General features: G+C 49.3%; 1 protein-coding gene across 8 annotated transcripts in view; it reads right to left on the bottom strand.

Moving 5' to 3' along the window:
- Window positions 1-621: 621 nt before the first annotated feature.
- MLPH (melanophilin) overlaps window positions 622-27,315 on the bottom strand; it is a 28,325-nt gene continuing 1,631 nt past the window's right edge. Inside the window, exons 2-17 of one of the 8 annotated variants that reach the window (XM_051786776.1) lie at window positions 24,378-24,599; window positions 23,360-23,496; window positions 22,009-22,047; window positions 21,024-21,118; window positions 20,207-20,335; window positions 18,034-18,226; window positions 16,640-16,800; window positions 11,938-12,021; window positions 9,909-10,100; window positions 7,436-7,630; window positions 5,391-5,546; window positions 5,192-5,284; window positions 4,917-4,982; window positions 4,712-4,769; window positions 3,051-3,148; window positions 622-2,653 (exon numbers count right to left, since the gene is read on the bottom strand). In XM_051786776.1, the coding sequence (XP_051642736.1) occupies window positions 2,627-2,653; window positions 3,051-3,148; window positions 4,712-4,769; window positions 4,917-4,982; window positions 5,192-5,284; window positions 5,391-5,546; window positions 7,436-7,630; window positions 9,909-10,100; window positions 11,938-12,021; window positions 16,640-16,800; window positions 18,034-18,226; window positions 20,207-20,335; window positions 21,024-21,118; window positions 22,009-22,047; window positions 23,360-23,496; window positions 24,378-24,599 (1,945 nt within the window). In that variant the 3' untranslated portion in view covers window positions 622-2,626. The remainder of the gene's footprint in view (window positions 2,654-3,050; window positions 3,149-4,711; window positions 4,770-4,916; window positions 4,983-5,191; window positions 5,285-5,390; window positions 5,547-7,435; window positions 7,631-9,908; window positions 10,101-11,937; window positions 12,022-16,639; window positions 16,801-18,033; window positions 18,227-20,206; window positions 20,336-21,023; window positions 21,119-22,008; window positions 22,048-23,359; window positions 23,497-24,377; window positions 24,600-27,315) is intronic. The other 7 variants (XM_051786779.1, XM_051786778.1, XM_051786777.1 and 4 more) reach the window with 7 other exon arrangements.

Below are 27,315 nucleotides of genomic sequence, written 5' to 3'. Positions count from 1 at the left end.
TGCTGATTCAATTCCTGTCTGCTTCACCTGGCTAGTTTTAAAGCAAGGACTGCACAGATTGGTTAAAGCAAAGGATGGACATGGACCTGCTGGAGTGAGTCCAGAGGAGGCCACAAATATGCTCCAAAGGATGGAGCCCCTCTGCTCTTGAGACAGGCTGGGAGAGCTGGGAGTGTTCAGCCAGGAAAAGAGAAGGCTCTGGGGAGACTGGAGAGGCCCTTCCAGTGCCTAAAGGGGCTCCAGGAGAGCTGAAGAGGGACTTTGGACAAGGGCCTGGAGTGACAGGACAAGACGGAATGGCTTCCCACTGCCAGAGGGCAGGGTTAGATGGGATATTGAGAAAGAGTTCTTCCCTGTGAGGGTGGTGAGACCCTGGCACAGGTTGCTCAGAGAAGCTGTGGCTGCCCCATCTCTGGAAGTGTTCCAGGCCAGGTTGGACGGGGCTTGGAGCAACTTGGGCTAGTGGAAGGTGTCCCTGCCCATGGCAGGGGCATGGAATGAGATGAGCTTTAAGATCCCTTCCAACCCAAACCCTTCTGTGATTCTATGGAAAGAGAGAGGAACTTTTGCTTGAGTGAGCTAAAAGAACAGACACAGGAAAATGAGTGGATGGCTCTGGACACAAAATTGGCTTTATTGCATGATTTAGTATACATATATAAAATCTCTAGCCAGAAAGATGGGTCAGAAAACCAGCAGAGAACAATGTGGATGACTACAGCCTGAACGATGCCTTAGTTTGCACTGCTGAAGCTCACCGTGAGGATTTCTTTACAGGATCAAGCGTGGAAGGACTTGAGTTATGGCTGAAACCAGACACAGCAAGAGATGGAGTTGGGGCAAAGGCTGAGCCCTGACACCAGAAGGCTGGGTGCAAACCCCCCAAGTCTTGGTGGAGCTCCCTTCTGCCAGCAAGGAGCTGACATCCCAGCACCGAGGCCAGCAGAGCAGCAAGAAATGTACCCATTAATGCCACGGTGTCTGGGAAAGTTTCTGCCACAGCAGAGATTTGCACTTACCCTTTTGAGTGTCAGGCCAGAAGGATTTAATTTTAAATTAAGAAACTGGTTTTGTTTCCATCTGGGAAGCCCAGACTATGGACTTACAAGACTGCTCTGGGATGACCACAGGACCAATTTCTAGGCAGTTAGCAGTTTCTAGACAAAGCCAACATATGTGTTACTTGCATGATAATTCATCCTACTGCTCATAATTAAAGTGGTTTTAGCTCAGATGCACAGGAATTGCCTAAAGGGTCCAGCCTGAGTGGCCATTGATGGGAATCTGTCAGCATTGGTCTGACATTCGCCCTCTGGCTGCGAATGATCCTCTCCCCATCATCCACTGTGGAAGGAGAGAGGCAGGGAGGGAAGGATGGAGGTGGGGGCTATACAGGATAGGGACCAGCAGGTACCAAGCAAAAAAACTCTTCCAAAGTGGCCTGTAAGAGAAACCAACCCTCTTCCCATCCCAATACCCTGGGCATGGAGATGGGGCCAGGCACTGATCCACAGGGGTTAATGGATGTGGGGAATTAAATATTGGAGGAAAACAAACATCTTGGAGCATCTGGGAGGGTGTTACCAATGCCACTGTCACCTGGCAGGAGCCCAGGGCCACTGCAGCCCCCAAAGGTCATCACAGCTCCTCCAAAGGATGGGATGGTCCTAACAGATTCTACAATGCCATCATCAGGGACAGGGGACATGCTCATCCACAGAGTGCATCTTGGCATGGGCTGACCCCTCTGCGGAGCAGAGAAGTACCTACACTCTGCTTGCTGGAGTTCTTCTATATATCTTGCTGATATAACCTCACATGGAGAGGAGGGATCTTTGAGAGCTGGAAAAGCAAACCAATACCCAACAAGCTCTCCATCATTTCTTCCACCTTCCTTGCCAACACCTCCTGCAAGCCTCACCTCACTCACATCCCCAGATGGTCACACTCACTTCAGGCACGGCAGCGAGAAGCCTCAGTGGGTGTTTGCATGGCTTGGTGCAAAGATCTGTTGGCCAAGTGCTCACTGGGAGGGAACCAGCACTGCTCAACCTCCTTTGCTGCTCAGGGAAGGGAAGCAATGCTTCCAGGGACATGGCAGGGAGCTGGGACCAGCACCATGATGTGAATCCCAGCACTGGGATTCCTGGGTCCCTGCTCTACCTGGGGTACCCCAGGGGCATCCTCCACCCCACTGTCAGTTCCTGTCCCTGCTCACCACCAGCCTGGAAAAGAGCAGGGACAGGCACTGACAGCTTTTACCAAGTGAGGGCTGTGCCACTGCTCCTGGTCCCTGTGCTGAATGCCACACTGACATCCAGCTCCCTCCTCTGATCCCTTTGGCTGACCCAGTACCCAAGAGCTTCCCAAAGCCAAGGTCTCATGCCTGCATCCTCCAAGGGAAGCCCCTGGCCACGTGAATGCACCCCAGTGCCTTGCTCCTCTCCCCAATAGCTCCCAGTGAGACCTCCTGCCCATGGCCTTTGGCTTCATTTCTGTCCAGGGTTTCGGGGAGAGAAGGGCATAGGAGAAGGAGGAGAAAGTGTTGCGGGGAAGGCGGTGAGAGGCTTTGCGCTGAGGTCTTGTATCATCACTGAAATGCGGTAGCAGGAAGGTTCCCCTCTCCTCAGGACAGGTGGGTCATCACAGGCTTCTGCAAGGCACAAGGAGAAACCTCAGCTCACCACTCACTGTACCCATGCCCTGAGCCACCCCAGGTGACAAGGACAGTGTGCTCCTTATCCCCTCTAGCTGCCACTGCATGGAGCAAGGACCTGCCCCATCCCATGGACCACGCAGGCAGCAGGAATTCGAGGATGCACATCTTTTTTGGTCCCCCCACACTGGGGCTCGTGACATCCCAGACCTCAGGGGGTGATGCCCAGGTGTGCCTGCCCACCAGTCAGCATGGTGAGACCAGTGCTGGGAGCTGGGCGCTCCACCGGCTTGAGGAGAGTGTGGGGAGGGACAGGTCCCTCTGTGAAAGCCCAGGGAGGCAGGTCCCACATGGAATCCAGGCCAGCAGCCCTTCTGGGTGGCTGGGTCCGTACCGCAAAGAGCCTCTCCACTCTCCTGTTCTTCCCGTTGGGGTTTCTCTGCGTCAGGGAACCACGGTAAACAGAGTTGCGGTCAAAGGAATCATCAAAACCTGTGGAGAACAAAGAGAGATGGGGAGCAGCTCTTCATCCACCTCACCAGAGGTTTCAGTTACCCACCAAGTCATTTGGGGTTTACTAATCCCCTGCTGACTGTGGGTTTGGATGCATCATGGCACTTCCCTCTCCAGGAAGGTGATGGGAAGCCCTTTGATAACAAGGAGATAAGAGTTGCTGCTACTCAGGTTCCTAGAGCACTGTGTGAGCTGGGTCAGCCTACCAGCAGCCAGGACCTCTGCTCCGGAAAGCTCTGCCTGCCTGCAAGGAGCTCTCACACCACCCAAGCCTATGACACTCGACCTACTAAGTCATCTCCTCTCCTCTCTGTGACCAGGTTCCACCATCTGCACCTTTTTAGGCCCAACTTTTCAAGTCATTGACCTGCAGGGAGGGCAGTCAGGAGACCAAGTCACCCCATCACCCAGCCCAGGCAGAGGGGATTAGGTTTGCCTGGTGACGTCTGTCCCAATTGCACATCCCTCCATCTCCTCACAGGGCTGACGTGTCCCACGGGCTGCCTTTATCTGCCTGTCCTTTGCAGGAAGGAGAGCAGATGACTCCTGAGCATGAGGACAAGGAACCTTTCCACCTACCAGCCTCAGCTTAGGAAACAGTACTGTTAATTGTGTGAATGGGGGAAATGCTATTTCACCTCTGCATTAAATGATCTTTTCCCCCTTCCCTCCCTTCATCTTCCATTATCTGGAAGGAGAGCCGCTCTTTCTGTCTTTAAGCTTGTGAGTGTGATAAGAGAGAAATAGAAAAGTAATTTCCTAATCAGTCTCACTGATATTGGTCAGGATGAAACATTTCCAGTGATTGCTCCCCTACCACACAAGCTGCTGTGCCAAGTTTCAGGTCACAGACTACTTTGAAGCTGCTGTTTGTCATAACTGGGCCCTGGAGGGCCTCTTGCCCCCCACCAGAGGCCAGTGGCTGAGGCAGTTGGGCAACAGAGTTGAGATTTATAGTCATAGAATGGTTTGGGTTGAAAGGAACCTGAAAGCCCATCTTGTTCCACCCACCTGCCATTGGCAGGGATACCTTCCTCCAGCTAGACCGGGTTGCTACAAGCCCTTTCCAACCTGGCCTGGAACACTTCCAGGGTTGGGGCATACCATCCAGGGAAGGATACGTTCTCCAGGATGGCCAAGCAAGGAAGAAATTGCTGTCAGAAGCGATGATGGGCTTAGGCAAGGCTTTGAGATCTAACAGCCCACAGGATGCCAGAGATGAAGTAATGCAGATGTCTCCCTGAACTCAGGTGGCCAGAGCCCAGGCTGCAGAGACAGCCCTGGTTCTTGGAGGACTGACCCACCTCAGCCTGACCTCTGCTTTCCTGTCACTATCCCTGATCCTGCCAACTGCTGTCTCCTTTCCATGTTATCCATCACAGGTTTCCCCTGTGGCTGTCTGACTGGGAGGACGTGAGCACAGGGAAGGGGACCCCCATTGCAGACACACAGCTGGATGCAGAGAGAGGACCAAGCATCCCCCAGAGCCCAGTCCATCACCCACAGGTCCCCATCTCCCACAGGCAGAGCCATGCTCCTCACCTGTGATTTCCAGCGGACTGTTGAACCTCCTCCTGAACCTCTGCAGTCCGGGCATTGCCTGCAAGGGAAGGGGAGCAGCCTGTTGTGGGAAAGGGGACAGAAGGGCAGAGGTCCCCACTGAGGCAACTGCTTTGAAAGCAGCAGTTGTCTCCAGGCTTAAAGCTGTGCCACATGCAAAGCCAGCACTGACTAAACACATACTCACTTTAATGTCATCCAAAGACTCCCCTGGACTGCTACTGGCAGGACCGGGAGAGTGGAGGCAGGCAGCCTGCAGGCAGAGGAAGGGCAGAGGTTTCTTTGGGGGTGCAAGAGGAGGCAGACAGCTCAGTCTGTAGAGCCCCGGGCAGCAGGAAGAGAGCTGGGCACAGCTCAGCAAGCCAGGCAGCCCTTGGCAGCACCCAGAGGCAGCAGCAACAGCTCGGGGGAGCATGTAAATCTCAGGGCTGGGACCTCATACCCACCATCCTCCATGCTCACCTGCCCACTTGACTTCTTCTTTGCCTTTTCCACCGACTTCACCGTCAGCCCCGCCGCAGACAGAGCCGCAATTCGGGATTCGATGTCTGATATCTTTAGAGGGAGGAAGAAAAACATACAGATGGTGCTGGAGGATCCACCACTGGCTTTGTTTGCCATCAGTGTCTGGGCAAAGCACCTCTCAGAGCTAAGCCCTCACCTCGCTCTCTGCCTGCTGCACCTGAGCAGCAGCCGAGGCCACTTTGTCCTCCAGCTCTGACAGCTCTGAGTCAGTAGTGCCACTGTGCTGAGCCCCTTCCTCAAGCTCCTTCAGGGTCTTCTCAAGCCTGTAGGTCTTTCCAGCAGTCAGGTACACCTGAAATACAGGAAGAAGAAAACCTACATTGCAGAATCAACCTCCCTAGAGTTCTCCTCTCCTGGTGTGACTGCAGCCACAGATGCAACAGCTCCTGCCATTCTTATTTGACTGCCTTCTTGCCTTGCAGCACAGACAGTACCAGTCAGCTCTGACATGGCTTTTCATCTCATTTCCTCTCTTCCCCAGGCTTTTAGAGAGCAATTACCAATGGGGTGAAGTGGTAAAAGGCTCAATGGGAACACAGGAAGCACCAAAACTCAGTGACCTGCTTGAGGAGCAGCATCATCTTTATGCCATGTGCTCAGAGGGAGGGCAGGTACCTGCAAACAAGCTCAGGCTGCCATGTCCTGTGATGGCAGAGAGCTGGGAAGGAGATAGACTGACTTTTCATATCTTCTCAGTCTATTTTAAGGGTGTCTGTGCTGCTGGGTTGCCTGGGGGCATGGTCAGCCTGCACTGTCCTCCCTTTGCTTCATAGAGAAGAAGGGTAAAAGGATCTATCCCAATAAACTCACTGCCACTTGCCTCCTTTTGGGTTGTTACAAGGACACAAGTCCAAGCAAAGCAGTTCAGGAAACACTAATATGTCAGTATGCAATCACATAAGATGATCAGATGGGTTTTGGTCACTGTTCTGCTGACTGGTCCCAATATATCACTATTGCTAATGCAATTCCTGCTCCTCCAGCCCTATCTGCTTTACCCAGACTGGACATTATGCAAAACTGCCTGGCAGGAGTCCTCTGCATGCACTGAAGTACCAAGCATCCACCCAAATCACAGCAGCATATGTCCCAGAGGTCCCACCCACCCCAGTGCAAACCCTAAAGCCATATACCACTCAACCTGTGAGTCTAGGGATTTGTTATTGGCCCATCAGGCTCTCCCAGTGCCCTCCAAGGCAGGTGGCATGCCTTGGAGAGAAGAAAGTGGCCAGCCAGCTGTGACTCAGCCAGGATCCCCAAGGGAATGGCAGGATGACACACATCTTCCAGAGCCATTGTCTACCCATCCCTGTGCCAGCACTGACGGCAGCAGCACTAAGCCCAAAGTTCACATCCTGCCCAGCCCTATCCCCTCTCCAGGGAGCAGGGGAACCTCAAAACCTTCATGCATGCAACCCTCTTCCTCTGGGATGCTGTATTTGGCCAAAAACCATCCAGGTGTTGTAGCTCCCTGCTTTTATTTGCAGGCTTTCCCCAGTGAGAGGTGAGCCACAGCACATGTTATAAAACCCTGCTCCCCCAGTGCAGGACATTTCCTACAGCAAAACCCAGCCACCCAGATGGAGATTCAACTCTTTGAACCATTTCTTTGGAGCTTGGTGCATGGCACTGTGGATGCAATCCATTTCCACAGGGAATCAATATATGTGGGTTTATAGCAGCTAAAAACCTGGTCAGTGCTTCATAGTGTCACATAAACCTAGCAGGGGATTATGCTCTAGATGTAGCCTTGTCACCTGCACGAGCCCATCAGCCCCAGGGACAGGCCAGCCTTAGCAAACAGGTAGGTCACGGTACCCTCGATGATGAAACACAGTGCTGGGAGGAACCGGAGAGAAATGGGACACGAGTCTTGCTGGAGCACAGGACTGTTGAAGTCCAGCAAAGCAGTGCTGCTACAGCAAGCTGGGGACTGTGCTCACCTTCTTTCCCTGGCACTCACCCAGGGGAACCAGGAACCAAGGAAAGGGAAACCCACAAGACAAGAGCACCTGCTCTTGCTGTTGTATCACCATTGGACAAGACCAGACTCTTTAATCCCTCTGCTGACCATCCTTTTAGTGCTGACCTACCCACTAACCAGAAATCTGGGGGGGGATTCCTCTACACTCCCACCCCCTGATGCCCACTCTGCTCGCAGAAAGTTCTCTTGAACCTTACATTTTCCTCAAGCTCACGGTACGCTTCGGCCACCTCTTTCCCATCTCCCAGGCTGGGAAGCTGCCCTGCGGGGAGGGCACAGCCGCCGTTGCACCGGCTCTCTCCGTGCAACGACTCCCGCACCGCTTCCTCCGTGGCGTTTATGGCTCTCAGCACTTTGGCCGTGATTTCGCTCAGAGCCTGAGCCGACGACCTCTGCGAACGCCCAGCACAGCCAAAGAGGAGGGTGGGAGCGGGGAAAAAATAAGGACGTTATTTTAATGTGGTGTACAAAACAGCACAAGTTGGGGGTGAAAGGGGCATCAGACCTTCAGGAGCTGTGGGTAGATGGAGAAGAAGTAATTAACGGGCTTACGCTGTTCCTGAAGGGCTCTCCAGTGGAGACGGATGCGTGGCTAAAGCAGAGCTTTGATCTCAGCCCGTGCTTTCTGGAGGATGGCTCTGACAAAAGAAGTCATCTTGAAAGGCTTGGAAAAAAGGTTATCGAGGGATGTTTTGCTCGCTGGAAGCGGTGCCACCACCGGAGCTATCTGACACCATCTGGCCACCTGAAGGCCTCTTGGTTACTCAGCAGTTGAGATCTAATTGCAGCATATTGCTTTACACTTCAGCAGGTCCAAGCAGGGATGCAAATAACTCCTTGAGTTTGTGGCAAAAGAATAAAAACAACCAAACCTCATAAAATGATTGAATTGCCACACTGCCAGAACTTGAGACTAAAGTCCTCTCTTCCCTCCTCAAGGAGCACTGATGCCAATAATGCTCCTAAGTGCTGTTGGCTTGATGAGGTGCTAAGCACATGTAAAAACGGGCTGAAGAAACTCATCATCTCTCTCTCTCAACTGATAATTCCCTAGAAACCAAGGAGATGGGGGTGATATATGTGCCGGTGACAAAACAGTTGTGTTTACAACTGCACCTTATTACCAGGCAAGCTGTCCTGCAGAGAACCAGCTAACTCAGTCCAGATGATATTTTTATAATTTTATGGTGCCTTCACGGTACAATGGAGTTTTTTCACATTTTCCATTAGGATTGTGTGCTTTCATCACAGCGTTCTCCAGTTAGAAGATTTCCTCCTGACTGGAGGAGACTTAAACAAAAAGCCCTCAAAACCCAAACCTGGCTCTGGTATAAGGAAAATTGTTAAAAAACATCCACACCAACACAGCCTTTAATCAAGGCTGGTCCAGCTACATCACTGAAAACATTTCTAACTCAATACTCCCCCTTGCTTCATAGCTGGGTTTGGGTGCAAAGAAAGTAGAAAATCTGAAGGATCTAAGCTTCATTTATGAGAATCAAGAATCTTACACTGATACCATACAAACAACTGCCTGTTCAGGGTTTGAGCCTCTGTCTGCTGCACATCAGCAGCTCACACAGGAGTTAAGTTACCATTTATCTGCACTTAAATGGAAATGGTTATTAAGATGATGCACATCCTTCCATCTATGAGAAGTAGTTAAGTCTGGCTGCAACAATCATCTAAAAGCAGCCTTCAGGAAAAAGGAGGCAGTGAAGGATGCTGTGGGGTACGGATGCAGCACATAGCTGATCCAGTGGCACAGCAAATGGTACCCAAAACCACCAGGTTTTGCACTGGCTGAGGAACAAATGCACACTGAAAGGAGGCCTCATGGTACCATGAAAAAGTTATTGCAACCTCAGATGAAAGCAGCTTTACTGGAGAGGAGCAGTGTAGTGCCCACTCGCTTCCTCCGCTGCGCTCGCCAGTGACGGATGTGTCAGAACAACTCACGTGTACCCCTTCCACAGCCAAGGCAGAAGGGAAGGGATGAACAAATCAGCCTCTACAGACCCAAGAGGGAATGCTGACCTCTCCATTTGTGCTAAGAGATCATCTTGGGAGGCTCTGCACAACTGGAGACACACTGCATAGATGCTGTGATCCCTCCTCCTCCTCTCCCTGACCCACAGGTCACCCACCACATAGTAGGGGATAGGAGCCAGCACAGTGCTGTAAATACTGATCTGTCAGAGTGGAAGAGGGATCAGGGATTTAGGGACTCAGGAGCACTGATGGGTGTGGAAAAGACATTTCAGGCTGTAGCAGGTGCCTGACAAAGGCTGCTGGTACTAAATCATCACCAAGTTCTTCTCCTACCCCAGATGTCCAGGTCCTGGGACAACTCTGAGTAGATGTGGAGGTTGTGTACCTCTTAGTGACAGGCAGTAGCCTCTAAGAGGCTTTACTTTTGACTCTTGGATGAGACTGGGAGAGCCTACAAGGAGAAAGGTCCAGATCCAACACCCTGGGACTTCCCAATCCCTTGACACTCTGTTAAAGCAGACAGCTGGGTCAGACACACCATGGCCCTGGGAGGCATCAAAGTGGAGGTGTGGGACAGAAGAAGAGTTCCATTATCATGGTGTAAAATCATAAACCACTGAGAGCAGAAGGAATCACAGATGCAGCCTGGAACAATACAGGTGGGAGGACACAGATTACCTTTTGAGCATCTCTGGCCATGTCATCGCTGGAGGAACTCATCTCTGGTTTCTTTGCTCTCTTCTTTTCTTCATGCTTCTCTTCTTCAGAAGAGACTTCTTTGTCACTGATGTTGCTGGCTAACTCCTCCAGCTTCCTCTTCAACTCCTCCTCCTCGGCATCGGGATCAGTTTGGGACTCTGGGGCTGGAGACTGAAGGAGCAGAAGAAGGGAGTTGTGTGACAGCCTCCTGTGGTGGACAACAGGGCATTGCCTGGGTCCAGACACACTCACTGAGCAGAGGAGCTCGAGGAGTGCACAGATGGACTTTGCAACAAGAACTTGGAGCCCCTCTCCATACCCGTATTCCCGAGGAGCAGCCAGACTGCCCAGGGGAGCAGCAGAGACCAGCTCCACTCTGAGGAATACAAACCCTTGCTCTAAAGGTCCTTCCTCCCCATTTTCTCCACACACAGAACATCTTTATTTTGCCCTGTGGAAAACTGCCTTTCCCTCACCCTTCAAAAGGTATGCACTGGGGATTTGGGGCCAAAAATCACCATGTTTTTGTTAGGAACCATGGTGTGGCTGGTAGCTCTGGGGGCAGAGATCACAGCGACCCAAAGACATGGTCCACCAGGGTGAGGGAAGCAGCCATGGGAATTGCCACTCCAAGAGGTAGCTTTCAGAGCCTCTAGATAATCTTATTTGCAATGAGCAACCATGAAGCAAATTCTCCTGTAGGACAGATGGCTTATTTCCACCTGGCCTGGTTATTAGGGGCAATTCATGGTACCCAGAGAAGAATCCTATTAAACTCCCAGGCACTGGAAGAGATCTCCAGAAGTTCCTGAACTCGCTGTCCCTTGCATTAAGATGGGAATACAATTACCTGCGTCATACCTGGTGGGTTTTTGTCTAAGCTGTTTTTAACAACCTTGAACAACAGCATCTGCAGCAGGCAATCTTTCTCCCAGGCAACCTATTCCAAGGCTCTGCTGTCCTTTCTACTGGAAATCTTTGCTTAATACTTAACTCCAACCTGTCCCACAGCAGTCTAGACCCATTGCCTCTGCTCTGCTTTGCCCTAGATACGGGAATAAAGCATGGGAACCTGCCACTGTGTACATCTCCTACTCCCTTGGTCAGGCTTACTGACAGAAACACTGAATGATCACAAACATGGCCATCCCCCGTTACGAATTTTAGAAAAAAAAAGGAGAAATTGCATCATTTCATCTGTGCCTAGAGGGGACCTCCCTGTAATTATCACCGTCCATTCTACTGAGCTGTCAGCCACCAGAGCGGTGATGGGTTCACACGGAGGAAAAGAGTGCATAGTCTAAAATCAGAAACCCAAAAATCAATGTTTAGCGGCCTAAGTATTCACAGATTCTACATTGTTGCTCAGCTTTAACTTCATTTAGATGTTTTCTTCCAAGTTTTATGGCATGGTAAGAGGAGGGCAGCTCAGAAAGGATGCAGAAATCCTCCTTGACTCAGATCTTATAGACACAATAACCAGATGATTTCCTCATAGGGACTAAACAAGTGTCCTGTGATTTCAAATGAGCTGTCACAGCTCTGTGGATGTACAGACACCCACTTAATGAAACTCCTGAAATTAGCATTTCATAAAGCATCAGCCTGAAACCCAGTTTTCCTTGTGCAGAAGGAGCAAGAACGGCACTGGCTTGTAAGGGGATCTAAACAGGTTAAATTTGTCCTGCCATGCAATGTTTTCTGAAGCACTCCATCACCTGGAACTAGAGAACAGCCTCCAAGGCCAAAACAGAGACTAAACTCAAACAACCCAAGTCACTGTAGCACTTAGGGTCATGGTTCAGTGGTGGACTTGGCAGTGGTCAGTTAATGGTTGGACTCAGTGATCTTAGAGGTCTTTTCCAACCTAAATATTTCTATGATTTCATCTATCCAGCTTTCTCCCTGCAGTGCTGGCTGCTTCAGGGAAGCCTCTCAATGATCAGAGGAGGGGCCCAGCACAACCCAAGCTCTCTCCTTGCAGAGCACCTTGGCTTTGCCCAGTTACCTTGTGAGAGTGCACCAGGATTTTTTCCTCCAAGCGGTTCAGAATGCGTTCGATTGCAGACATGCGAGTGTTGAGCTCATGAATCTAAAGGAAAGAAGGGAGAAAGAGAGAGAGAGAGAAAAGGAGTAGAGAACAGACCAGCCACCACTGCCAGGACAGTGAGAAAACAGTGTAACCAGCAGAAGAAAGCAAGCAGCAAGACACTGCCACCATGGACAGAGTTAAAAGACATTAAAAAACAATGTCTTAAAAAATAATATCTTTTAAATAGTGTCTTAAAAAATGTCAATAACTTCCAGGAGAGCAACCTCTCCTCAAATCTGGAAAACTCAAAGCAATGGTGAGTACCCAGCACATCACAATTACCACCAAAGCTTTGATACAGTGAATATAAAACCCCATCACCAACAAAAGCATCAAGCTGTAATAAAGCCATCTATTTTGCCATCATTCCCAAGCTGCTCCAAATTGAAGTCAACATCTGTTTTCACCTCCTAGTAACATGTTTTTCAAGCTGTTATTACCCCATCAGCAGCCTGCCAATATAGTTCTGGAAAGGAAGAGGGAAGAGGGCAAAAATTTCCCATGAAAAATTCCAGGTAGAAAAACTAAACCTGAAAGTTTTCCCCACCACTTTGAAATTTTCTGATTTCCCAATGCATCGATTTAACCAGATGGTCTCTTCTCCCTTACTCTTCCAACTATAAAAAGGGGCATGGAGAGAAGAGCAGAGAAGAAAAAGACAGACTAAGTCCTGAAAAATCAAAGAGAAGTTACATTCTGTGCTCAAGAACCAGGACAAACCTCTGTGGTGAGGGTGGATTTGGATAAGATATTAGCAAGAAATTCTTCCCTGTGAGGGTGGGGAGGCCCTGGCACAGGCTGCCCAGAGAAGCTGTGGCTGGAATAGTCCAAGGCCAGGATGGACAGGGCTTGGAGCAACCTGGTCTAGTGGAAGGTGTCCCTGCCCATGGCAGTGGGATGGACTGAGATATTTTTAAGATCCATTCAAACCAACACAATTCTACAATCTATGATCACTGAAAACATTAAAGGAACTGCTTTTTTTTCCCCTTTTGAAATGGAAGTTTTGTTTTCTTTAGAAAAAAAAAAAAAGTCTCTCTCCTTTGATCCAAACAAATAAAACACAAATGATGAGAAATATTTCCCATTTTATGACACTACCTGTGCATCACTGCTGTTCGGAGTGGCTGCTGCCCATTCAAAGGGGAACAAGCAACAAATGCGGTAAATAAACGTGGTAACAAAGAGATACAAGGGCTTGGCTTTGTTTTTATAACATTTCCTACCTCTCTCCTTGTGCTTGCTAGTGTTTTATTAATTAATTCTTCACAACAGCTTGGAGTGATAGCCTCTGCTTAAGGGAAGATGAATATAAAAGCCTGGCGCTGTGGAGAGCAGAGCGCTGTCATTGCCACCCCGAACTGAGAGCATCATCAAGCAGCATTAAACCCAGGGGCAGGAAGCAATTCAATCCATTGCTAAGTGGTTTCTCAGTACTGGTTAAGGCCTGACTCCTGCAGTGCTCCCGGTGACAATGAGAAGCCTGTGATGGTCCATTAGCTTCAGAGATGGTGATGAACTGAGCACCAGCACTGCCCTGTCTCCATAAGACAGAGGTTGGGAGAGATCAGAGCATAATGCAGGGACTGCTGTTGATGTTGATGGATATCTACCAGGGCAGGAGCTGAAGAGCTTGTCTTCATTCTCCTTCCCAATCAAAGCTGGCTTTAATGCAGGGTGGGCACCCATTAGGGCAGGTCCCCATCAGGGACTGCATCATCCTGCACTGCTTTCTGCGTGACAAAGGTTGGCAAACTGTGCTCTGTATTAAAACACCTAATGTGAATAAACTTAAACCACAGCCCATAAGGTGGACATCAGGAAATTTCTGCTTAATAGTTAACCTGAAACTAGGGAAATATAAACTTGAAACATCAGGTAGAGGAAACAATTCCTTGCTGCTGGAGAGAGAGGACATGTTACTCTCGCAGAGGTGCTGCCTCCAGTCTCTCAAATACCCAAGACTTCTAACAGAAGCTTTGTGTAAAGAATAGCCAGGCAGCATCAAAGCTCTGGGAACGCAGAACCACTGAGCTCCCTTGAGGTACAGCAGGATGGCTTTTGGGAAGAAACTTGGTAAATTGGAGCTATTCCTTGTGAATTGGTCCTGTCCTCTGAGTTGTAAGAACCTGAAGGCAAAGACCTGTATAGTTACCAATTCAGGGCTTCTTTTCATGTCTAATCAGGTTTAAGAGCTTTTCTAAATAGGTTTTAGAGTTTTTTCTAAGTTTTGTTTTAGCACCTTCAGTTCCTGGAGTCACAGACCTAGGGAACAGACTCTGCTTTTGTTACTGGAAAGTTAAGTTTCTTGTGTTTGGGACAGAACAGTGTATCCTCTCCAGAATTAATGCAAAAGTGGTTTTCAGATCAACCAGATTTTGACAAACTTGCTCTTAAAGTAGCTTTAGGAAAGAGAGTTTTCATTCTGTCTCAAAGAGCTGAGCTCTCCACCTTTTGAAATCTTCAGATACCAACAGATAAACACTGCATTTAAAGCCAGGCTATAGGCTGCAATACAGGGTTAACAAACATGATTCTGGACTGTACACCTGCAGACCCACATCTTGAACTGCAAAGGGCACAGCCTCTGCAAGCTGCAGCACAGGGGGACCAGCTGTACTCAGCCACCCTCACTGTTCCCTGGGATGTCCCATCAGGACCTGGGTTACCCCAGAAGCTCTGATGATGGCTACATGGCATATCCTGGAAGTGCCTGTAAGCAAATCCACAGCCACTGCTTCACTGCTCCGATGTCAGGACAAGGGGATGGACACCTTTTTCAACCAGCTCTGCCAATAGAACAGACCTGTTCTAACAGCAGCATCTAACACCAAAACCCAGGGGTTCTTGCCTTCAGTCTTCTTTGGGCTTGTACCTGGCCCCTCCTTGGCCAAAAGTGACATGTGAGCATCATTCTGAAGTTAATGGTCCAGCACAGAGCTGGGTTTCTTCCTGCTGGGAGAGAAGCAGGCTGGATGGGAGGATGGTTGCTAGCTGTAAACATATCAGCAGCACAAAGGGCAGGGAGGATGAGGAGCTATTTAAGCTAATGAACAATGCTGGCATAAGAGCAAATGGGGTTAAATTGGGAGTGAGAAGAAGTCTCGTAACCATTAGGGTGACAAGGCTCCACACCAGCCTTCCTACTTGTGTGACAGAGCAAACCACAGCACAGGCTGGACCGCCCTGAAGGGAGAGCTTACCCAGCTCCTGGAGGAAGTCATCTGAGGTATTGGTAGGAATTTGGCCCCATCTCCCCCGGTGCACATTTCATGCCTAACGTACCATGGCCTCATTAAGGACACCCAGTCCAGGGCTCTCCTATTTACTGCTGACTGAAAAAGGAATGGCATTTACTAATTAAAGCATGTGCCCAGAGAAGTAAAAAAGGAAGGAAAGCTTTCCCTACACAGGCACATATGAAGCGTGGTGCCGAGGGATGGTTGTGGTCACAGATCCCCCCAGTGGTTACCCAAAGAGGGTCCAGGACATGCAAAATTACCAGCTGTGAGACTGGCAGCTGGCTTTCCCGGTGCATCTGTAGCCAAACACCACCCTGCATTTTGCTGCTTGTGAGATCTGAGGAACGCTCACCACCACCCGCTGGCAAAGGCAGCATCAGGAACAGCAGGTCCTTGCTTGGCAATTAAAACACAAGCTCACAGCCTGTTTGACACCTTCTTTAGCCCATTTCCCCTATTAGGATCATTCAGGAGAGGTACGTGACAGGTTGTCCTGACCCAGTCCTGTCGGGGCAGGAACACACTGCAAAGGAGGAGAAGAATCTTGGCGCTCATTAAATAACCCCCTCCAGACCTCTGTCTGATCATAAAGCACTGGCACATTCAACTGAAGAAAGCCTTCTTGGGGACACAGAAAAACACAGGCAACTCACATATTAATTGGGACAAACTGGAAAATGAACAGCAATGAAGGCAGGTTTGTTACTGTGCCGGCAGCATAGGCAGAGAGAAGCACCAACCAGTGCCTGATTTTCTCTTTGCTGTGACCAAAAAAGTGGAAGGGTAGGAAGGAGGACCTGGGAGAGGAAGCACAGAGCTCCAGCATACTTCTGCATCATCCTAAAATGGCATCTTAAAGAATGAAGGAGGCTTGAATGCACCTTCCCAGGTCTCAGTCCTGCTTCCATTTCACAGCCACCTCTGCAGGTCCATCACAACACAGAAGGCAAGAAATCTCCTGGGTATTCATCTTGTGAATTCATCAAAATTGTGATGTGACACCTCAATGAGTCAGTTCCTAGGTCATCCCACAGCCTCTCTGTGTTGTTCTGGCAATGTCAAGTGGCTACACCCCAGTTCCTGAGCAGAAGAGGAGGAGATATCTCAAGTCTACAGAGGTCTCTGCTCCTCTGGACCCACATGTTGGAAACAAGGGCATCAACCCATCCCTGTGCAGAAGGGGCAGCAGTTGTGTGGATACTTAGGGCACACCAGCTTTTCTGCTCATGCTCCACATCCATCCTGTCCAGGAGACTGCTGGACAGTTTGCCATTGCTGCTTCTCTTCTCCTCCGAAACCACCCTGCAGCTCAGGGGTAACAAGAGGGACTTGGCCACAGACTTGGTCTCAGAAGAGGCTCAAAAACTGTTTGATACCTGATTGCCAGAGTGGCCGATGTTCTCCTGGGAGGAGGCTCTGTTCCGGCGTTTTAAGTGATGGGGTGGGTAGGCAGGGAACTGGGCTCCCTTCACATCCTCATCGGAGGTGTCCATATCTGCGGAGTACCGCGACTGGGACGGCTCGTTCCAGGAGCCACCTTTGGAGAGAGAAGGCTTCAGCACAAAGGTACAAGAGAGTCACACCCTTGAGTTCCTTCCTGGACATTGGCCCCACCCTTAAGACAAGCAAATATGGAGGCACTTCTCCAGATCACACTATCTATTCTTTGTCAGGAGATGCTTCTGCAAGAGTGACCGAGTTTCTGGATGACTACACTGGACCAGGCTGCAGTTCCACACACTGTGGCTGCACAGCTCCAGGCTCAGCAGGGCCCCACACCCTGCAGAGACAGTGTTGGGCACAAGGAGCATCATCACTGCTCCCATGGCCTGAACAGCCAGGCCCCTCACCAAAAACCACTGTTGCCTTCCCAGTTTTGTGAGAGCCCAGGTTTGGACACTGCCCTTTGTGAGCTGCTGGAAAATGTTTAGGCTCAGGCTAGAGAGGTACCACTTTAGGATGGAGCATTTAAAAGGAGTGGAAGGGCTCCTTCACAAAGGAGAATTTCAAGAGACAAAAACAATGAGAGAAAACGGAATTAACAAGCCAGGGGACTGTGCTGCTACGTCTTTCCAGCAGGACTCGGAGTAGGAATTTAAACAGTACATGGTAAGGTCTACCCAGCATTCCTTAATGCCCTGAAAATACAGCCCAGCCACTGGAGACACAGAAGGGCACATTCTACATTTGCATGTGCACAAGCCAGTATCCAACCCTCCTGGCTCTGCTATCACTGCAGGGAAAACAGAAGTAGTAAAAGGCAAATTCTGCCTCTTACAGGGTATTTATAGACTCGCAAACCCACAGATCATTTGGCCTACATGTGCACCCTGCCCAGCTAAAAGGATGTTACTTAGCAGACCCCAGTTCCTGCCTCCAGTTCTAGTCCAAGTCTCCTTAAAACTCAAAACTTTCTGCACCCACAAGATCCTTTGCCAAGATGTTGAATTCCTCTACCTCTGCCTGCAGCAGGAAACACATCCTATTGTTTCTAGTAGTGTCCATTTGATTGTATCTAGTTTCCACCCTAGAAAAGACCAGTAGGTATGAAAGGAATCAACATGCTAAGAATGATCCCCTCAGCTTTCTTGGGAACAAGACCAGCTCTTTACAACTAACTAACACGAGCACATTGTTCCATGAGAAAAAGCCTTTTAGTGTCTTTGAGATTATTCAGAAAAAAAAAAAAAAAAGACATTTTCATTTGGTCCAACTCTTGCAGCCTCTTGTCCAAAAAGGATACAAGAGGAGCCTGGACAGGGACACCTACCAGGTTTTGGATTTCTTTCCAGGCTCCTTCTCCGTGAATTGACGGTGAGCCGAACCTGAGTGCTGAAGTGCTGCTCCGGAGGGCTCATGCCTGGTCCCTGTTCCTGCAGGACATGATGGAAGACTAGATCTGCATCCGCGATCCTGGATTCCTGGGAGGCACCTTCGGCTGAGTTGGGGAAATCTGTGAAGGACTGAGAGATGGGCATGCTGTTGAGCAGCTGCCTGTGAAGACTCCACTTGAGAGATCCCACCTGCAGTGCTCTGGGGCCCCAAACACCAGAAGGACGTGGAGCTGCTGGAGTGAGCCCAGAGGAGGCCACAGAGATGCTCCAAGGGATGGAGGCTCTCTGCTCTGGAGACAGGCTGGGAGAACTGGGAGTGTTCAGCCAGGAGAAGAAAAGGCTCCAGGGATACCTTAGAGGCCCTTCCAGTGCCTAAAGAGGCTCTAGGAGAGCTGGAGAGGGACTTTGGACAAGGGCCTGGAGTGACAGAACAAGAGGGAATGGCTTCCCACTGCCAGAGGGCAGGGTTAGGTGGGACAATGGGAAGAAACTCTTTCCTGTGAGGGTGATGAGGTCCTGGCACAGGTTGCCCAGAGAAGCTGTGGCTGCCCCATCCCTGGAAGTGTCCAAGGCCAGGTTGGATGGGGCTTGGAGCAACCTGGGCTAGTGGAAGATGTTCCTGGCCATGGCAGGGGGGTGGAACGAGATGAGCTTTAAGGTCCCTCAAATACAAACTGTTCTATCATTCTATGACTCCTTGTCTCTCCTGACTTTCAGTAACATCTCCTCTCTTTATCCTTCATTGACCTTTTGGTCAAAGGTCATGGACTGACCTTTTATAATGCCAATTATATTTATATAAAATATCAAAATTCCTAACAATCCAATTTCAAGATTTTGCCTGGTTGCTGAATCCTGAGCAATACTTCCCATCACGGCCAGGGGGCACTGGTAATTTTTGCAAGCACTGTTAATTTTTACAAGCACAGAGTCCCTTCAGCCAGGCTGCAAAGCACTCTGATCTTTTAAAACACCACCCCCTTTCTCTTAGTCAAAGAACTACCACCTCAAATGATCTGCAATCAGTGAATCTGATTGGGATGGTCTCAACAGAGGCCAGCCCTCACGTTGAATTCTGCTGCATAAAGATGGGCTCAGATAAAGAAAGGAGGAATCTACTTATTTTTGCCAAATTCTAATCAATTTATGTGGACTCGTGCAGATTTATTTTTTCTAAGCCTTTGTTACAGATGACAGCAAATCCCACTTCTACCCATGAGGGAAGTTTAAGGTATCACAGCATCATTAGAAGCAGCAGCTGTTTAGTGTTTTAAAAGTGCAATTTCAACAAGAAAGGCAAACAGGAGCAGCTCAAAAATCTTGACTGGAAGCCTCTCAGGCTGGAAGACCTTTTGCCATATCCAGAGATGCCCCATCTGTGTTTCTGCCCAGACCTGGAAGGTAGGGATGGCTGAGCCCCAGCCCTTGGTGGGATCACGGGGTGCAGCTCACTGCAGTTCCTTGGTCTGGAGCTGTCTGTGAGTCTTGTTCCTGGTCAGGAGCTCCAGATACTAAGGCACATCTAAACTCCTCCAGTTTTTGTTCTCCCCATGTTTTTCCCTCTGGCTGGCCCTCACTCTGCAGGTGCTGTCCCTGCCCTCACGCTGACTCTGCGGGATCCACCTCAAACTCACAAAGGTTGTGTGCCTCAAAAAGCTGCTGGCCAGCTATGTCCCCAGTGCCACAACATGGCAAAACCAGCCCCAAACTGCATGGGAACATGGGAGAAGAGTCTGATTTCATTTAATCCCTTGAGCACTGAATCTTCAAGGGCTCGCTGGAAACTAAGGTGTCCCATAGCCTTGTGTCCCTAACACAAGAAAACTATTGTCTGCAGAGAGACAGGAAATCTGCAGGGAAAAGGCCTGAGAACCTCTTGCTATCTCATCTCATCCTCACTTGGATCAGATGCCCTACTCCTGACTTAGCCTGAGGCAAAGGACTCCAGTGGAAGAAGAGATAGGAAGCGGGATATGGGGAGTGAAGATTGGCACCATTGCCTCCCAACACCAGCTGAAGGAGATTTTGAGAGCTGGAGGAGGGGGGTAGCAGAGGTAGCAAGGAGTAGGAGGAAGAAAGGAAAGAAAACCCTCAGCACACTCCCAGTACCTGGAAAGCATCCGGGCTGCTGGCTGCTGGAGAGAGCTGCGCAGACGGACGGCGAGACTGAGCAGAGTAATCCGAGTCCAGTTCAAAATCAAAGGGATGGACAGACAGCAGGCGCTTTGTCTTGCACATCTTAGCATAGAAAGTGCAAGAAATGAAAATTCAGCATAAAACACAGTTGACCTTGAGGAAAGGGGGAGGGAGGGCCCTTTTCTCCTTAGTTTGCCTGAGATTGCTCTGATTTTGCAGCGAGAATTTGAGTCTGACACTGTCCTGCTTGAAGGGAGCCAGGTACAGCATATGCTTACGTTGAAGGCAAGGAAAAGTGGGTTCCTGATCTCCACAGCCTCTGGCTCAGGACTGTTACCATAAGCAGTGAGAAGCTCTGTCCTGGTTTATAAAGGCACTATGGGAAAGCTCAGCCAGGTTACAGCTGAGAGGGAGAGCCAGGTGATGCTTTTCAGTCCTGAAGCATCCCCCTGTCTTCAGAGAAAGGATGCTGCAGGCAGATTTCTCTGGGTATTTGGGAGGTCATCAGTAAAAAAAAAAACAGGTGGTTCTCATTATGGAGGAGCTGGGACTTTTATACTAATTGTGGACATCCTTCGTGTTAGGAGTGGGTCTTTTTTTTTCCAGAGCACCAGTATTTGTGACGTTACCGACATGGTTGCTTTTACACAAACTGGGAAAAGATCTTGTCTCGGAGAAGGAAAACAGAGATAAAAGTCCAGTTTTGAAAGTGGCACAGGAAACCATCACCACTGCCACCACCACCAAAGGCAGGCCAAGGACACAAAGAGCTCCAGAACAAAACACTTACTCTGCTGTAGCGCTCTGCCTCAGCTCCACGAAGGACATTGTCTTCATCATCACTGTCGTCCCCAGCATCACAGCTGGTGAGCAGCTGGCACTCACCTGGAGGGGAGAGAACAGCAGTAGGTAACATGGTTGTCACACCAATGAATGTACCTGCAGGTGAGGCCATGCTTGTTATATGGGCTGAAAAGGTCCAGGTTAGAAATACCTCCCCACATTTTTTTCTGCAGACAACCACTCTTAGCACTTGGTCTGGCAAAGGCTTGGCTGGCCTTTCATTGCTTCCCCTTCCAGATGTGCACCCTCACAGATATGGAAGTGAAGGTGTTCCTTCAGGAAGATGAAGGGCACCTGCAGCACAGGGAGCACCCCGAGGTCCACCATGGTGACTCCAGTGCTCGAAGGCTCAGCCCAACATGTCTCTGCTTCTGCTATTTCTGATTCCCATCAGCCAGCTCCACTATTTATCAGTGACCCCACTGCTTTCTGGATGCCCATCTCCCCACCCAGGTCACTGCCAAGCCCAGCAGTACATTGGGAACAGCCCAAATGCCAGACCAAGTCCAAAGTCAAGGCAGGCAAAAAGCTGTTTCCTACATCAAATGGCAAGGTACAGTGAATCTTTCCTGCAAGAGCTCCTAAGGAACACAACATAAAATCCCAAATTCCATGGGTTCCTTAAGAATGTGGGCAGCTTTAAGTGTATGACATAGATGTACATTGAGATGGTGAGTGTTTGCAAACTTTGAGTTTGGCATGTAACCAAAAGTCCTCTTGTATCCAAGCCTATCCTTAGACATCCCAGATGCACCACAGTGCAAGAGTTGACCACTTCAGTCCACCTCCACTGCAGTGGAAGAATGTTCTCCCTGGTCTGGCCACACCAAATCTCTCCTGAGTGCCCATAGCCAGGGGGTGTGAAGAGAAAAAGACATTGGAAACCTTGCTTGAACTGCCAGCCCCATGCTGCAATTCTCTTTTTTACTTACTATTAATGTCTGGCAGGCTGTAAACTCTGTCATGAAGACCTAAATGAAAAGATAAAATAAAAATAATCATATTTTCTCAGGTAGACAACAAGCCTCAGAGCCATGGATAACTGGACTTCTCATTCTCTAGCCATCATAAGAAACAATCATGAAAAAGATGATTCAGAGAGAACAAAACAGGCACTTGGAGAAAGAGCTTGACTTTTAAAAGTCAAAGAGCTGATTGCCTCACTTCCAGTTCTCTGGTATTAATGAAGTAATAACCAACAAAATCATTTCTTTTTGAAAAAGGCATCAGAATCTCAATTTAAAGTGGCCTAAAACACTTAATCTCATGCTTGGTCTGGTTTTCTCTCAGATTGTCCTTTTTGTGTGGTCCGATGCATTTTTTGATCAAATGCTGTATGAATTGTCTCTCAGTCCATTAATTTTATATTCCCTGCCACAACCCTCCATGCTTTTTCTGCTATTTCTGCCAAGAGTGGTCTGGATAAAAGAGTGATTGGACCAGTTGAATCAAGTCATGCCAATGGTATTTGTGCAAACTTTTCTTTTGTGGCTCCTCAAGACAGGAATAAAATCCACACTGGCTTACAAAGGCAATAGGCAAAGGAGTGTAGGAGCTGTATGCATGGCAACTAGCAGCTGGTCAGTAAATAGTTCTGTATTAACATCATTATACATTTATTCACTGTTGGACCATTATCAGAAATACTGATGACAGGTAACTCATTCGTTTTGATAAGTTTTGTCCCTGCCAGGGGATCATCAGATTGTAAAAATCATTAGATCTTAGGGAAAATAAATGGCTGCTGGCTTTATCCTGCAGTTAAACTAGTGTTAATTTCACAAACTCTGTGATGAAAAGAGCAAAAACAAAGAAAAACAAGAGCTGCAAACTGCAGGACATGGAACTTTTAAAAATAAACATGAGATATTAGGAACTTTTTTTTTTATTGAAAGGGTAGTCAAACACGGGAACAGGCTGCTCAGGGAAGCGGTGGAATCACCATCTTTGGAAGTGTTCAAAAAACATATAAAAATGGCATCTGGGGACATGGTTTAGTGGTGGGCTTGTCAGTGCTGGGATAACAGTTGGACTGGACGATCTAGAGGTCTTTTCCAACCTTAACAATCCTATATTCTCAAGTCTGTGGTAAAAACACTGAACAACAGCTGCTCTGCATGTGAATGCACAAGTCTGAACCCCTGCTTCCTCCCCAGGATGTTTTGAACGTGGCACCTGAAGCAGCACCACCACTGATGCTCCTCCCTCGGTGCATCCCATCGCGGTGCCGCAGCGATGCCCCACACGCAGCAGGGCAGGGGGAACCCCAGTGCCTCTCCTCACCTAGAAATGCAGAGTTGACCCCCTGCCCTGGCTGCAGCCTGCCATAGAGGGACTGCAGCACTTTGGCACTTCCAAACCTCTTGAAACGGGATCGCACGTGTTCGTAGTACCACTCCAGGGACCCGACCTTCACGATCCTGCCCAAAGAGAGGATGCACATACATGAGCCAGTCCAGCCACGCCCATGGTGAGCAGGCTCTCACCCAGAAACCGCCTCTTAGCAAAAACACAGTGTGTTTTCTAACCAGCATAAAAGGATGCTGAGTTTGGGCAACTCTTGTTGAGCCCCATCCCTGAGGCTCACCTTGTCCCTCACGGCCTCCATCACAGCAGGCCAGTGACAAGTGGAATTCCTCAGGGGTTGATATTGGGACTGGCACTGTTTAACAGGTATATCAGTGACATGGACAGTGGGATTGAGTGTACCCTCAGTTTGCTGATGACACCAAGCTGTGTGGTGCAGGGCGGAAGGGATGCCATCCAGAGAGACCTGGACGGGCTGATGTGAACATCAGCAAGATCAACAAGGCCAAGTGCAAGGTCCTGCACCTGGGTGGTGGCAATCCCAAGCACAAACACAGGCTGGAACATCTCTTCTCTGCTCTGGAGACAGGCTGAGAGAGTTGGGGTTGTTCAGCCTGGAGGAGAGAAGGCGTTGGAGAGACCTTAGAGCACCTTCCAGTACCTAAAGGAGCTCCCAAGAGAGTTGAAGAGGGACTTTGGACAAGAGCCTGGAGTGACAGGACAAGACGGAATGGCTTCCCACTGCCAGAGGGCAAGGTTAGGTGGTACAATGGGAAGAAACTCTTCCCTGTGAGGGTGGTGAGGCCCTGGCACAGGTTGCTCAGAGAAGCTGTGGCTGCCCCATCCCTGGAAGTGTCCAAGGCCAGATTGGACGAGGCTTGGAGCAACCTGGTCTAGTGGAAGGTGTCCCTGCCCATGGCAGGGGCGCAGAACTAGTTGGTCTTTATAGCCCGTTCCAACCCAAACCATTCCATGATTTCATGAGGAGCAGGACCTGGAGAGGCGGCAGGGATCACAGACCCAGCCTTGTTCCTTCTTGTTGTAGCGGCTGCAGTTCTTGCAGGTGTAGAAGTGGCAGTCCAGGCACTGCCTCTTGCTGTTCAGCAGGAACTTGAAGGGCTGGAGGCAGTGGACACAGTGAGTTTCATTGAGGTGGGACTGATTTGTCAAGAACTCTCTCTTGCTGCTCTCCTGGTCAATCTTGCATTTCAGCTCCCTGCAGAAAACACCCCAGAACACAGGAATTGTTTTTATTATCATTTCACTGCAAAGTCTAACATGGCAAACCCTGTTATGCCTCATTCATTTCAGAAACGATTTTCCAGGGAACATTCCGAGTCCTGCAGCTTGTGGAAAGAGCTGTAGGGCAAATCTAATAAATAATATCACGAGTTAAATAAGCTGAACAAAGAAGTGGGCACCAGGTTCAGGGCAGGTATCATCAGATATATTAGGATCTGCCACTGTTAAGTTTAATATTAGATTTGGTTGTGCCAAAACCTGTCCTGTTTGTTTCACAGGGTGTTGATCATAAATCCCAGAAATCTCAGGAGAGTGGCTCTTCTTGAACACTCTGGCTGCATGCCAACCTGATACAATCTTTGGCCCTGGAGTCCAGCAGAGAATTAAAATCTTTCTGGAATTCTCAGTTAAGAAAAAAAAAAAGAATTCTGGGATTAAAAAGGATTAAAAGGGGTTTTGATATAGTTCTTCAGTGCTAAATTCAGCAGAGAATTTTATTAAGTGATGTGCAATGACGTTCTGGCTGTTCAGAGGACGCAGCAGGAGGAGTTGCTTGTGACAGTCCTGTGAAAGGCTGTCCAAGACGAGTGTTTTCCAAGAGTACCTTCTCCTGGCAATCTATCACTGCAGGCTTCCTTCATTATCTGAACCTGGCTGCTAAAGCAGGTCCCCCTGCGAGACAGTGCCTGCACGAGGCTGAACCTCCAGCAACAGCCCAGGCCTGAAATGCCTGCCAAGCTGCTGGGGGCCCAGTGTGCTGCCCAAAGGCTTTCTGTTTGCTCCTCGTACCACGCATCACCTCAGGTATGTTTGCCTTTGGGGCCATGGCGGAGAGGAAAATGTTTGACTTGTAGGGAAGGTCCTAGAAGGTTGTTTTCTGCCTAGGCAGGATCAGGAAGCTGTATTTTCCAGAGCAGAAGTTAGCTTTGGCCAAAAACCTCAAGCCATCAGCTCTGGAGGATGCTTCATGATCACAGTGTGGACCGCGAGGCTTTGGTGATGCTCCCTGTGCCGGCCGCTGGACCGACGCCGGGGTGACCACAGGAGGAGCCTTGCTGGCCACAGGAGCAGTGGTGTGACTGGCACTGGGAATGACAGGCATGTCAATCAAGATAACCTCTGTTTAACCAAATCAGTTTGCACATTAGGGAGCAGTTCTTCTTTTTTTTCCCAAGGAAGACTTTTCTGGCCAGCCTACTGCCAGCACACTGGGCTGTGCTGTCACACAGCAGTGACACCAGCTTGCATGAACCAAGGACTGGGGAGATGTAAAAAACAGTATAAAGACTGAACTGGGCACGTGGCTTTTTAGAACCAGGCATTCACCATCTCGAACAAGCCAGTGCAAATGTCCAGCAGTAAAGTTACATGTGGCTACGAAAACCAAACCTGCAAATAGAAAACCCTTGGGTTGGACTCAGTGCTCCTTTTCCACTCCCGTGCTAAGGCTGTTTCCAGCAGGATCCAGTCTTTTACTGGAACTGCTTTTTCTGGTTCCCAGAGACCGGTTGGATCCCTACACCTCTACTCCCTCACCCATCAGACCTGCCAAAGGAAGGACAAGTCTCAGCCAAACCAGTTTAGAAGCTGCAGGAACTGCATGCTTCTTGTCTCCTCTTGCTGGCAGGAGCACAAGCCAGCCCCTTCCCTGCTCTGCTCACGGCAGAATAAATAAATCCACAGCAATGGGATGCCAACTGCAGCAGGGTTGGTCCCACTGAGCTCCAGGAGAGACTCAGGGAGCCATCCCTCCAAAACAGGGATGTTTATGTAAAGAATCAGGGAGAGCCCCCACAAAATGGCCATTGTTTAATTTTTTGGGCAAAGCACTACCCTCACATGCCTGTGTAGTTTCTGGCCAGCAGAAGCCTTTGTCCGTTGTTGGTGAGTAGCTTCTGCCAAAAACAAAATACAGAGAAGCAGCAGAAAGGAAATAAAAGGACCAAGATGGGGGGGTTGAGGGGGGGGGCTGGGCAGGGGGAGATATTTCTTCAAGGCTTGCAGGTTGAGACAAGTCCAGTGAACAGAAAAGCAAATGAATAGAAAAGCAAATGGGGCTGGTCAGAGCACAGAGAGAAGGGTGAATGGATGCAGGGTCTCCCAGAGTGTCACATCATGTCCCAGCTTGTTACAGGCAGAAAATGCTCCTGTAGCTCCACATCCAGCATGCAGGAATGTGGCAGACTTGTCTGGTCTATAGCAGAAATTATTCAGAAATTACAGAAATTTCTGTAATTTAGAGTGTTAATACCAGCCCTCCACAGGGCAGGATTAAACAAGAAAATAAAAATAAACAGAGGAAATTACACTTAGGAGGAGAGCTGAGTAGAAGTATTCTGAGACCTGAGATCTTTCCCCATCTTACACCTCCCATAGCGTGACACTCCATTTGGAAGCTTCCTGGGCATCAGAGAGGACCCATATAAGCCAGTCTGGCGCCAAGGTCAAGTAGGGAAGGAATTCACCTCGCCCAATTCTTTGCTGCAGGGCACAGCAATATGGGTCCCCACCTCCTCCCTCAAGGCAGAGCTCAGATCCATCACAAGGGAGACATTCACCCTTTCCAGGATGATAATTTTTATAAATATCCCTGTCTAATCAGCTTCCTGTATTTCAGAGCTGCCAGCAGAGGAAGGCAGTAGATGATGATACTGAATTATCTCTGCCTCCCACACAGGCGGGGGGTTTTA

This window comes from Manacus candei, unplaced genomic scaffold (assembly GCF_025592945.1).
Source record: "Manacus candei isolate 608988 ecotype Guabito, Panama unplaced genomic scaffold, ASM2559294v1 h1tg000023l, whole genome shotgun sequence".
NCBI classification, from domain to species: domain Eukaryota; kingdom Metazoa; phylum Chordata; class Aves; order Passeriformes; family Pipridae; genus Manacus; species Manacus candei.
The sequence above is the reverse complement of the archived record's forward strand: the minus strand, read 5'-3'. Positions and strand labels throughout refer to the sequence as shown.